Below are 13,775 nucleotides of genomic sequence, written 5' to 3'. Positions count from 1 at the left end.
AAGACAATTCCATTACCCAGCAATGTGGTACGGGTCCCTCGAGTGTGTGTGTATGTGTGTGCACACAAAAACAAGCGGCCCAGGGAGAGGAAATAGATACCAATTGGTGTGTCTGTGTGTGTGGAAATAAGTTGCCTGAGGGTAAGAGATGCACATCAATCTAACAAGAGAACTCACTCCTCCTTCAACTCATCCTCAGCGAGGCTGAAGGCGACCAATCTGTGTGTGTGTGTGTGTGTGTGTGTGTGTGTGTGTGTGTGTGTGTGTGTGTGTGTGCATCTGTGCGTGTATCGTTCGTAGGCTACATTTGGGGGTAAACACTGAATTTAACCAACTGAGCAGGAATGGATTATCTGAATGTGAAGTTAATTAGTCTGCCCAATTGAATTTGACTTAAATTAAATCCTTGGGTTGAGATAAAGGTGATGGCTACACATGTTATTAGTTATAATTAAGGTGAGGGCAAGGCTCCAGAGAGTGAACATGTCACTGCAATGTCCTCAAATGTAAACTATCCTAATATGTGCCTCTGTGTGCGTTTCAGTTGGTGCATTTGAACTTTTTTGATATTAGCACTGATAAAACACCTGATTCTGCCACCAGTAGCCTACAGTGCTATTTTTTCTTTCTTTCTACCTCACATTGAGATATGTATTTTCTATGAATCTTTCATTTAACAAAATAAGTCAAATACATCCACCGGTAAATGTTGGCTAAACACCATCAGCCATGCTAGAAATTTGCCTAAATATACTAGTTTAGAACTGAGAGAATCCTGATTCAAATGATCAAAGATCAAGTTACCAAGATTACAAATCTAACCAGACATCGGACGTTAGCCTCCGGTACACATGGTGCTTTTCAATTCTAAAAATCAAATTTTTCCAGTAAAGTTGTGTTTCTCATTGGTTTGAAAACACTGCTCACGTTAATGTTGTTGTTGAAAATAAAGATTATTATGACATAATACACCCAGAGATAGTGAAGTGATTGACGCCACAAAACAGTATGGCAAAATCTCTGACTTTAGACAAATGTATATCCTCCCATGCTGTATATCTGTTGTGGTGGTATTGAATATTGTAATCTGTAGCAGTGCCCCGCCACGTGAACATGCCACTCAAATTCAGACCTTTCTTATTTGTTAGACTTATGGAAGATTTTATTGGACTTTAATATTTTAACCCACAGAAAACAATCCATAAATGTGTACTATGATGCGCAAATATTTCACAATCTACAAATGTGTATTTGTACATTTGTGATGTATAAAATTATATCCACAAAAATGAATAAAAGTGTTATTTACGCATTTGTGGATCTCTTTTTACACACACAACAGTTTTAGCACATTTGCGGATCATTTCCTGTCAATTTGCAGGTCATGTTACATTTGTGACCTTTTTACGCATTTGTGGAATTTTGTCCACTCTGTACCACAGAGATCTGTAAACAGAGATCTGTAAATGTGAGAGCAGTTTATTAGCTACACCAGCAGGTGGCAGTAGCGACATTGCCTCTCATGAGTTGTGAGTATATCCATTGCAGTACCCAGGGTCATCTGTACGAGACAACAACTTCTGCTTCTGCTGGACCACTGGACTCTACTTGGTCTAAATTTTTCTGTACAAGTGTATATAGTTTACTATTGAATACTTTATCACTGTATTTGTTTTACATTTATATTTAAATAAATAGACCACATTTGAAAGTACTGTTGTACCTTCTGTTTGTAGGAGCTATGGTAAACCCTATTTATAAGGTTACGGTCCTCAAAGTACAATCAATGTCCATTTTCCGTTGAGCTTTTGCATGAAAAACTGTATTTTTTGTAAGGCTCATGAGTAGGGTTTATATGACACCTCAATACTGTAGATCTATCTTGGGGTGACGTTCCCAACCAACCCAAGACTGACATTACTGGGAGACCTCTTAGACAACATCAGGGGCAATGTTCACTTTCTCAGACTAGCCCTATTGCAACTAATAAATGAATAGCCATTTGCTGGACCACCAGGGGTCCTTAAGGAATAGTAAATTTAATAAATGTACTATTTAAAATTAAAAGAATAAATAGTTTTCACCATAATTCCATCTATATGTAACACAATGACAGTGGATTGTTTTCTTTGGGTTACAAATATTAAAGTCCAATAAAATATTCCATATTAGACTGGGAGAGAAAGACAAAGACTGAAATACTAAAGGAGGATGAAGAGAAAGAAAGAGTCAATTTTGTAGCATTTGTGACCGCCTAAGTGAGCTTTCCTCACACACACACACACACATTAAGCCAAATGGACATGGCCTCATAACCCGACCCACACCCACAACACTGACAGTTAAGGTTTCTGTTATCATTTGTAGCATTAAGAGAAAAAAATGTCTACATGGCAAAAGAGTTTACAAAATGGCACTGCTATGATCTGAGAGCAGCTCACACTGGATTTGTTTACAAGATGGAGTCAATGCCAAAACTAGAACTCCCTTTCTTGTGTGATGATTTATGGTGCAAAGTCGTTACTAAACAGACCCCACGCTTGCTCACAATATAAATGTTTTTCTTCATTATAGATGTTTAAAATCTTGTCATTACAGTAGTTGGAGTGCTCTGACCAGAGTGCCCTGATTGTCCCATCTGTCAAGAATGTGGGGAGCAAAAAAAAGAGTTCATCTTGCTCTGTGTCAGCTGGCAGGCTGAGTGGCTAATGGGCTCTAAAGATGGGGAGTGATCAGTGACAGAGCGTTTAGATATGCACGGCCGGATGTTTGGAGGGCCATCTTGATTTCAAAGCTCTGCACCAAATCATCACATTTAGGAAGCAACAGTTACCATGGAGGACACCTCTCATGCAATATCAACCTCATGTACTATCAACGTGTTTCATGTAGGCCTTCATTTCAGCCAATGCCCACTGTCATCAAGAATTATGCTACCTTCAAGTGAACAAAAGAGAAAGTCTGCAGATGTAGAAAGGGTATTTTATGGGTAAATCGTGCCCTAAATTTTGTGCTAACTTGTACTTGTACGGGTTCAATAGCTTCAGGTCTGCTAATGGATTGGTTGTTTACTGGCAGACTATTTGTCTTGCAGGCTGCCTGTGTGACAGGTCACCGGGGTGACTGGCTGGATATATGACCCAGTGCTGTTGATGTTGTGTTAGCTGGGAGGCTGAATAACTGGGTGGGTGCAGCCCATGTTGTTATGCTATAAATTGCTGTGCTGACGGCCATTGACGACAGCAATAGATAGAAGAATGGACAAAGCCCGAAAAGGGCAGGAAAGCAATAACTTCCACAATGTGACAGCAGAGGAAACGGATGTTGTATTTCACCAAAGAGCTTTTGAGTTTATTGACCTCTTGCTTATTAAATTATAATAAACTTTTACTAACCATACTACTTCATTTTTCTATATCTTTATGTCATTTTATATCTATCTAGCATTGTACATCAATTCTCTTTTTGAAGGTAGTGTCTAAAGATGTCATTGAGTACTCTGGTGCAGTAGTGTGTGTCTGTGTGAATGTGTGTGTCCCTGCGCGTTTGCTTACAGATGAGATAGGCGCCTTTTTTTAAACACCATAACATCCTGCCATGTGTGTTATCAGCGTAACACGTGCACACAAATGCACAGACACACACTTATATGCATCCGCATATATACAAAAACACACTTCTATATCTTTTTGTAGTTTTAAGTCATTTTTGTAGCTTTGTGTGTATCCACAGTGATAGACAGAATGTAAACATTCCCACAGACATATACAGTGACGAAATGATTCAAAGAGGAAGAGAAACAGGCATAACAGTGTCAGTAAACTTTCACATAAAAATACACAAGTCAACACACTCAACTGTGGTCTCCTTGTGCTGACATTATGTTGACACATGGCTAGAAAAAGATCACAAAAGCTCCATAAATTTGTTTGTGAAGGTGGAGCAAGCACCCATACACATAGACGGGTTCGGTGGTCATAGTATGACGTCCTCTGTTCTTAATGAAAACCAGTGTAAACACACAGCTAACAGATGCCACCACAAACTGAAAGCCAAAACACAAAGACGGAGAGAGAGGGGGGGTGTATGGAGGATCTGGAGATGATGATATTGAGAGAGTGAGACAGTAAGATGATAGAGACTGACAGACACAGGCAGGGTAGACAGCATGAATGAAGGAAAGGTAAAGAGAAAAAAAAGAAAAATGCTATACACTGATATATATCTAGAAGAGCAAAAAAAGATGAGAGATAAGCACAAAGTTTGAGAAGAAGACAGACAAAGAGTGAGGGAGAAATTTAAAAAAAAAGGCGTAGACAGATGGCTCTGTGCTGTACTCCTGATAACGCTTCTATCTGTGTAAAACATAACAAGCCCCCGGTGTAACTAATAAACACCGCATAAAATCAAACTATCATCATGATGGTAATCACAACAAGTGTAGCCTGTCATGATGCCATTATCACTGTATATGTACGACACTTCAAAAGTTTTGTAGGTGACAGTTAACATAATATGAATACAGAAAGAAAGGCAGAGGGAGAACACAAAGAACAAAAGAGGGAAAGCAGGAACCAGTTCAAGCAGAGTGAAAAAGGAAAGTGAGAGGCACGATGAAGACGACCATCTGAGTTTCTGTAGTTTGAAAGGCAGAATTAAAGTCGATGTTGCCCCAGTGTGTGCCTTGAACATGTCATACAAGCACCAACTGTTATCAAGGTAATTATATTCACAACCAGGCTAAACCACCAAGGTACTGTTCTCACAAACTTGTAATTGAACCCTGATGGATACTTACACAATGAAACTCTGATTCCCTCTGTCACACACACACACACACACACACACACTGTTTGAGACCACCAAAGTATCATTATGATGCAGAAAATTACCACTGGTGAAAAAGAAACACACACACACACACACAGACACACACACACAGACATACACGTTCTGGTCTGTTTATGCGTTGCATCATTCACCCTGCTGACATAACATAAAACTCTCATTAATTCAGTATTATTTCAGCATTCAGTAATTCATCATTGCCGATATGATTAACCAAACTGTCACACTTCCATGCAGTCTCATTCATCAAAAATTTGCGTGGAAAAGTTACATTTAACATAAGCCTGGAATACAACCTTGATGGGCGGTGCACTTGGATCGGATCTGTTGACAAGTGGATGGAATGCATACATCCACATACATGATAAAGGTGAGGTTTCCTATTTAGCTGATGCAGTTGTGTCCTGACCAATTTTACAAAGGCGATTCTGTCCCTATAGTGCTTTGTTTTGGATTATTTCTTGGTAAATATACAGTATATTGTGTGGCAGCACAGCCAAGGCAACAGGATCACTCTACCTTTCTCTGATTTAGACCAGAGGAGGGCTATAATGTAACTGGTAGAGAAAACTGGTATTGGCTCATATGTTTCACTGCCATAAGAGTGAGGTATCAAAGTTTTTCTTCTGCAGTGTATCAAACTGTATCACTTTTGGCACCATTTTGAAGTGGCCTGCCATGACTGATGCCAAAGTGATATCCAATTTCACCTGCTAGCCAGCAAACAGCTGCAGCGTGATTCCTCTGGATATTTTTATTTTAAATGTTGCCTATTCCTTATACTAGCAAAAGACTCAAACGGAGGGAGATATTAAGTGATCACTTAAATGTGAGGAAATGCTGCCCAGCAGTAATGTTAATTTTGTCAGCCTTTTTAAAATTTAGTCTTAGACTTAGTCCTGTGTCAAATGTCCTTGTTAGTTTTGTGTCATATTTAGTCCACTGTATACTATTTTTAATCAAGTTTTAGTTGACTAAAAGTCTGCATATTTTAGTCTGATTTTAGTCAAAAGAAAATCAAAAGTATTTTAGTCTAGTTTTAGTCATTAAACATCATTTTAGTTTTTTCTAACTCATTAGTATACAGTAGCTTTGTTCTCATTTTTATTGCAGAGACATTAACTTACCTCAATTCCCCGTGGTTAACCTTAATGTGCCGCTTCAAGTTCGTATTGTTTTTCCAGAAATCTTAAAACCACATATTACACATCCGATATTATTAGGCACCTCATTGTATTTGAAATGGGACCAAATATCTAAGCGCCTCTTTGTCCCCAGCATGTTGCGTTCATCATCCTCCGCAGTACAGTAATGGCCCTTTCAGATAGGAAGCGCAGAACCACCCAAAAGTTACAACTATTTTGAACTTTGACCGCGATGTCGCCGAGCAGTGCGCTGTGCTTGTGCTTTGCTTGACGCAGCAACAAACGGCGCTAGCCATTGAAAATAATGGGTTTCACAGTGCAGCAGTGCGGTCGTTGCAGTCTGTCTGAAAGGATGTTTTCGTCCCGCACCAGCCAGCATTCAAAGCACAGGGAGAAAAAAATACCACTGAATGAACACAATGTTCACGTGAAAATTTAGAGGGAGAAAATATGGCCTGTAATGTTTTGTCTCCTCATTATACTGACAAAAGAAGAATTACATTGTAGTGTCGTCATTTTTCGTCAATGATATTGCACGTTAAAATAGTCACAGTCAGCGTTTAAGTACATTGACGCCCTCTGATCATCGTCTCGTTTTCGTCAGGGGGAAAAAGGTCGTTGACGAACATATTTCGTTTAGTTTGGTCTGACGAAAGTAACACTAGCCAGCAGAGATAATGCACAAGTACATCCCTGGGTTTTCTGTCACAATGAGAAAACATTAAATAAGTGTTGACTAGAAAATGCAGCCATCAATCATGTAGCATTACTGCAGTGACAGATGTAGGTAGAGAAAGGAGGGGGTTCAGGGGCAGATTAGAAAAGGCAGTTGTCAGAGTAAATGTGAGGTATTAGTGGTCGTCGTATAAATAAAATACTCATACTGGTTTTGGTGCTTACTTGAATATGGTGGAATCCTTGACCATAATAACAATAACACTTTTAAAAAACAAGTTGTAATGTGCAGTACTTATTAATTCACAGTAGTTATATCATACAATGGTGTTGCATCTAATGTTACTGTAACTAACCAATTAATAATATCTAAGAGAAAATCCTCAAAAATTTAACAAATAAGGATTTAACTTCCGGAGCACTTCTGTTAATTTTATTTAAAGAAAAAACAAGAGAGAGAAAAGTGCAGTTTAAAAAGTTCATCCACACATGAATAACGATTTTAACTTTAGCTAAATTCCACATTTAACATAGATGTTTTCATTCCAATTCCAATTACCCTCAGGAGCACTTGTCATTTACAAGTCTATCCTATCTCACATAACACCATTATTATGCACAGGCCCAGTGTATAAAACCTTCACTATCGGAATAATGGATCTCAAAGGAGGTCATTGCCAACTCACAGGCCACTGTAACATGCCGTTAAATTGACACTCATTTAGCTTTTGTATGATTATTAAAATGCACAGCCATTACTGCAAAATGACCAAATGTCATTTTAACAACTAATCATTAGGGCTTGTCAGCTGGCAGCAGGTCCTACTGTAAGGACTGTTATCACGACAATTCAAGTTTTATATGCACATTTAAAATTTAAATGAAACAGCCCTTCAAATATTATAACTTACTATTAAAACTGTCATTTAGCTAAAGGGGTTTACTGTGCAAGCAACAAAAATATGTAACAAAAAAAGGTCACTAATATATGGCGCTCCAAAGTGTTCAAAACGAAATAAATAAAGATAAGCGCTTAGCGTCTCCTCCACACACATACGGCGTCATATCGAAGTCAGCGCAATAAACTCTCAGGAGTGCAACCACATCGGCAGATGCAAGATGCGAGCATGTTGTACACGTGTCCATGTGGGCGGAGTCAGATATTCGGTTAGAAAAAAATTCAGTGACTACCGAGGAGCGTTGCCCAAGTGAGAGTAGCCTCCTCGGACCCATTTATACCATGTGTTCAGCAGCATATTGGTGTCAAGTAGCCAAACAACCTGCTAAATAGAGGATAATTCACATTATATGTATTGCAACAATGTATTCATTGTGACTATTAAATAGTATTATAGTATTTTAATACCCTCCTGTTGCAATACATTTATAGTGAATTGTCCCCATAAATATTACATGAATTTGAATACTTCTAAATGCATATTGCATGATATCAAATTCATTGATATTAATTCAATTTGTTATATTTTCCTATTGAATTGTTGATGTTTTATTCATCCACATGAATATACCCTCAATCTGATGACAAAATGTGCTTAACTTGTAAAACAAAGAATTCAGAAAAATTAACAGATAACACCAAATTTGGGAAAAATTAAAACAGAAATCATAGGGCTCTATCAACGGTCTCGTCACCCAATATCTGAATGTAACTGCAGCAAGCGCCAGGCAGTACATAGAAGATGACGAGCCTAAACAGGCCAAAATTTACATGCTGGTTTATGATGTCTCCACGATACTAGTAGTTTTGGGGGTCCACCACCCCCACGTCCACCCCCAAATCCTAGGAGATACACTGAATAGTAAAAAAAAAAATAATTGCAGAGACTCTGAAGTCAACACATACAAAAGTTACGATATTCCTATATCAAGTGAAAGCAACAAGTGACAGCACTGTCTAAGGAAACAATACTGAGCGTGCATGCATTCTCATCAAAATGTAAATGAATGCAATATTATTTCAATATCTAAGTACCAACCATCTTTGCAATTGACCATGTCAGCAAATTGCATGGAACAAAAATACAAGCTAAAGTTCATAAAACTTCTCATTATTAATTCATATATTTCTTTTGCAGTTGTAATTGCATCATTTCCCTTTCACTCTTTACTGCTGCAATGACCCAGTTTCCCCTTTGGGACGATTAAAGATTCATCACGTCTTATATGAAGTAGTATTCGGCGGGCAATTGTCTGGCTACTTACGGCCGATGTGGAGGGTGATGGTGTCACGCCTCTCTCCGCGCGGGTCCTGAAAGCAGCTGTAGAGTCCGTTGTGGCTCAGGTCCACTTGGGTCAGAATCAGTCTGGGACCCTCTACACGGTGCTGGGCCTTCACATCCGTCCCGTTCACCTTCCATGACACTGATGCGTCATTGTCCAGGGAGCCGCACTGCATGGTGACGTCACTGCCCATTCGCTCATACTGGCTCCTAGCAACTGAAAGCAGACAGAGGCAAAGATTAAGTGTTAGTGATATCAGCTAATGATAAGTGAGATATCCGCGTGGTTAAATTGCTGCCCTCTGTGCACACTGGCTCCTAGCAACTGGAAGACAGGCAGTCCAAATCAAAGCTTTTATAATTATATCCCCATATACATTACTGCTTATTCTGGCATACCGCTTCCAAGCAACAAGAAACAGACAGAAGCGAAGACAGAAAAAGACTGTTTTCAAACTGAATATGGATAAATGGAAAGTATTATTTGGCTCATAGTTGAATTAAGACTTTTTAACTTTCAGCTTTGAGATGTTTGTTGATTATCTTGTTGCCCATGTAAATACTTGTATGCCATATTGCTCATAATTCTATTATTCTGCAAATTCGATATTTTGTCTATTTAATACTTTTATATATCTTTATATTTATATAGTTTTATGTTTGTCTATTATGTTACGCACCTAGTCACCAAAACCAATCCTTGCATGTATAAAAACTACTTTGTAAAAAAGCCGCTTCTAATTCTGATTTATTACTGTCCTATTGTCTGGTACTATTTTTGTACAGTTCATAAATAGTTCCGATTTAATTTCTTCTAAATTTTGCCAATTCTTTATAGTGAGTGAAGAATGGGAAAATATAGTCATAATTTGTTCCATACAGAAAGCCAGATTTGGTACCACCTGAGACCACGTGAAGAGGCACTGGGGGAAAACGCTATTTTTACCTGGCGAAAAATTGGAAGAAAGTCTTTCCTGACTTGTGTTATCTGTGTTGCCTTTAGCCTTCTATTAACAACCTCACTACTGACCCCAACACTGCCTTTGTCCATGGGATCAGAAAAGTTGTAGAGGCCGTGACCCCGGGTCCTAAGGGGTGTATGTGGGCCTAATGGGAGTTTTATCCAGGACACTGAGGTTAGCGGCCCTGCTCTGTTTATAAGTCCCGTGGGCCCTGTCAGGACCACACGGAGTGAAGACCGCAGATTAACACTTAACACCAAGGATCAACAGCACAACAAGAAACAACAATAAAATATTGATCCCGATCTTAGGAAAAGCCGCCGAGAAGAAAAAAAAAGTGCCCCCATTGGCCTGGGATCAAATGCTGTCAAGATCCTTGTCTTGCTCTGATGTCTCTTTCCCTGTCTTTCCCTTTTTCTGTCTGCCCCCTCCTTCCTTTCTTTTTCACTACAATGCCTCTCATTTTGCTGTTTTTCCACTTCCTTCCCTCAATCTCCTCAGACATGCCTCTTAACGCAGCTGATACAGATGTCAACCTAGTGTTTCATGTATATTTCATGTCCCATACCAGAGCCATCTATATTCAATAGGAGAAGATCCCTGTCCCCATTAGCATTAACCTGACACTGTTTGTTCTCTATCTGTCTTCCTTCTCTGTGTGTCGTTCATCTCTTCCCACTCAACCTCCCCAGCCCTTACTCTCTGCTCCGCGCCTTTCATTCATGCCATCTCTCTCTCTTTTTTCTGTTATCCCTCACTCCTTTTCCCCCTTCTGTCCATCCCAGTCATCTCCGGGCTTGTCCTCGCCATTTTCCCCGAGTCCAAATAATGTGCGTGCATATGCATGTGTGTGTCAAGAAATGCCAGTTTCCTTTGATCTCCTCCTCTGTCAAGTTACTTTGAACGGATGTGTGACTTTATTTACATAAAAAGTTATTTGCATCTTAGCAAAAAATCATACAGTTTGACTTTGATGTTGGCTTTGATGGTGTTGCTGGTGCCCTTGTGCTTTATGTGACAAGTGTGTGGAGAAAGAAGAGAAGACAGGAACTGAAGAGATGCTTTCCTGCAGCACATAATAATAAATGAATAATGCTACAGAATATGCCATTAAATCTACTAGCCCTGAAAATCCCTGCCTAAAATTCCTTTGCCCGCCTTTAGGTGGCATTAAGCTGTTGTCAAAGTAGCAGAGTGAAATTATAATTTTCTTCCAACTGATGTCATCAGAAAGAAGTATTTCTAAGCAGGTTTTCCAACAACAACAAAAATATCCCTGTCGAGGAGCACGCCCCTTTTTACAGCTTCTTTCTGCGAATGTCATTAGGGGTCCGATTCTCCGACCTCCTCTCATGCCCCCCCCCCCTCCGCTGCCACATCCTATCCTTCTTATCTTTCGTGTTACATCACTCTTTCTCTACCTCTGTCCTTTCCAATACCCATTCATCTCCCAAGCCAAAGCGCCTTCTCTCTCTATCTTGGTATCATTTCTGTCCTCTCCCTTTAACTTCGTCTTGTCTCTCTCCTGCCTTATCAAAGTTCACACAATCCTCCTCTCACTCTCCGGCAGTCGGTCTCTATCATTACCTCTGGTCCTCCACCCCTATCTCCTTACTTCCCTCCTTGCCATCTGCCTCTATCCATATTCTGCTTTGAAATTTAAGTTCCCCTGTTTTCCTCTGTCTTTCAGTCTGTCTCCTTTTTACTCTTTCCTTTACTGTCAGCTAGTTTAAACTCTAAACACACACTAATAGTAGGTATTTAAGTGTTTCCTTGACACTACAAAAAATATGGTATGTAAACAGAATGAACTAAATGTGAGGTTACATCTATGTTCAATCAGAAAAAATCTTTATAAGCAGTAACTATTTGCTCTCAAGCTAACAAGCCACATGCCAATGTTGTAAAATGTAAAATCCTATCCTTGCTCGTGTGCCGAGCTGTTATGCAAAGAGTTTTCATCAACTATGTGCTAAATGTTCCACAATGACATTTTCTGCAGCTCAGAGCTAAGTGTGGTAAAAGCCAACTCTTTTTGATTCTGATTGGTTTCAATTATTCTGACAAAACAAAACTTTGTTTTCCAATTTCAGCTGCTATTTGAAGACACGTCTCTGGCAACCAGACACATAAACAACAGGTAATGACTTGTGCCATGGCCGCAGAAAATACTTGTTTTGGGTTTTTTTTGCCTGGCAGGTGTTTATTTAAAATAAGCAATGCATTATAAACTGCCGGCGTGCACAGCAACAATTATTGCTGCTTGTTGCTACCCATCACATACTAAACCTCACTGAAAGGGACCTAACCATGGGTTTTTGGTTTGTAGTTTAGTTTGTCTCTCGGTACTTTCTGACTTCCCTACCCTGTATGTGGCTCTCAGCCCAAACCCATTTGTTTCTACTGAAAACAGATCACAAATACACAGTTTCATTTTCAAAAAGGGCTAAATCATTCTAAAGCCTAAAGTTATTCACTGTAGTTGTTTCCCCCCCCCCCTTTTTTTTATACCAACTATTACTCAAAGAGGAATAAATAATGCATTTGTTAGGGACTACTTTCAGCTGTGGATTGATATGATATGTCTCAGTGATGTGTTCTTAATAGTTTTTGGACAACAATGAAGGTCTATACCACAGAGGAAGTTTTATCAGACTTTGGCTGCATAGCCAATACTTGATAATAGGATCAATTAATTGCTGCTTTTGTTCTTTTCATGATATTTGTTGACAATATGAAAAATATAGAATATTTCCAACCTCATATTTTACCTTAAAATCTCTAATTTGAAAGTAGCGTAACTGGGCTTCAGAAATCTCAGTGAACCAAACACCATTACATGATTATTTTAGTGTTTCCAACGCCAACGTTTGTCTTTGCCTTTGTCTGTCCCTCTGTAAGTTATTCTCACTGTCCGTGTTTCCCTTATCTCATTCTCACTCTGTTTCTCTCTCTACCCACCTTTCCCTCTCCCCTCTCCATCATGTTTTCTCCCTCTTACCTTGAAAGTACCACCTCCCTCTTCCTCTTAATATCAACGAAACTTCAGCGTTCATCAGTGGTATATCACTTGCCATGAGTATTCTGCACGCATGCCACATATGCACAATACACCTTATAGCAACAGTGGACACACAAGCAGATACACTTACCAGTACACTTGTGTACACACTCGCACAGGCACCCTCACCACTCTGCATAATGTCCTCATGCCTCATCACCATACTGACAAGCAGGCCTAATAACCATAATGACATTCAGCTCAAGTGCTATTGATCTCTTGATAATAGACAGGGCATTGTAAGCAGTGTTAGAATACTGTTATTCCCTACCAAATGAGAATGAAAATCATCAATGTCTTTCACAAAGATTCAATTTGACTACTTTTGCTTATTATTCTACTTATTTATGTCAATGCCAACTGACAGGGCCCCTCATGAATAAACACTCCTGGAGGCAATCTGATAACTGAAGTTATTTTCAGTTCTTTTGCTAAAGTTTTTGTGCACTGTGACAGAGAGGTAGTCAGGTGCTTAAACCAGTGATGCAATAACGATTAAAAACAGAAGATAAACAATGACAGACAACAAATTGAGGACATTACATACCGCTGCAACTACAAGTGAATTGTATGTTTTTTAATTAATTTTTTCTTCTGGTTTGAGGGCAGAAAGGTCCAACATTGAACTGAAAACACCAAAGACATGCTACCTACATGTAAAATGTGTTTTATATTAACATTATTTGTTGTTGTTTTTTACTAAATAGCAAATCAATCATTTAAATGCATGCACCTCAGCACCGAGTCCATCATGCCAAATGATCATTGTACATGCTGCTCATACACATAAAAACTTAATGTAAGTCCGACAGGAATAAGACACTGGTGTGAATTTTATCTTTAT

At 39.1% G+C, this 13,775-nt stretch overlaps 1 protein-coding gene across 8 annotated transcripts in view; it reads right to left on the bottom strand.

Moving 5' to 3' along the window:
- Nucleotides 1-13,775, bottom strand: part of cntfr (ciliary neurotrophic factor receptor) — a 262,439-nt gene that overhangs the window by 112,018 nt on the left and 136,646 nt on the right. For all 8 annotated transcript variants that reach the window (XM_046067328.1, XM_046067327.1, XM_046067324.1 and 5 more), the window contains one exon: nt 8,892-9,125. In XM_046067328.1, the coding sequence (XP_045923284.1) occupies nt 8,892-9,125 (234 nt within the window). The remainder of the gene's footprint in view (nt 1-8,891; nt 9,126-13,775) is intronic.

Source organism: Micropterus dolomieu, linkage group LG13, assembly GCF_021292245.1.
Source record: "Micropterus dolomieu isolate WLL.071019.BEF.003 ecotype Adirondacks linkage group LG13, ASM2129224v1, whole genome shotgun sequence".
NCBI lineage: Eukaryota > Metazoa > Chordata > Actinopteri > Centrarchiformes > Centrarchidae > Micropterus > Micropterus dolomieu.
This window is presented reverse-complemented; position numbering and strand designations above follow the sequence as displayed.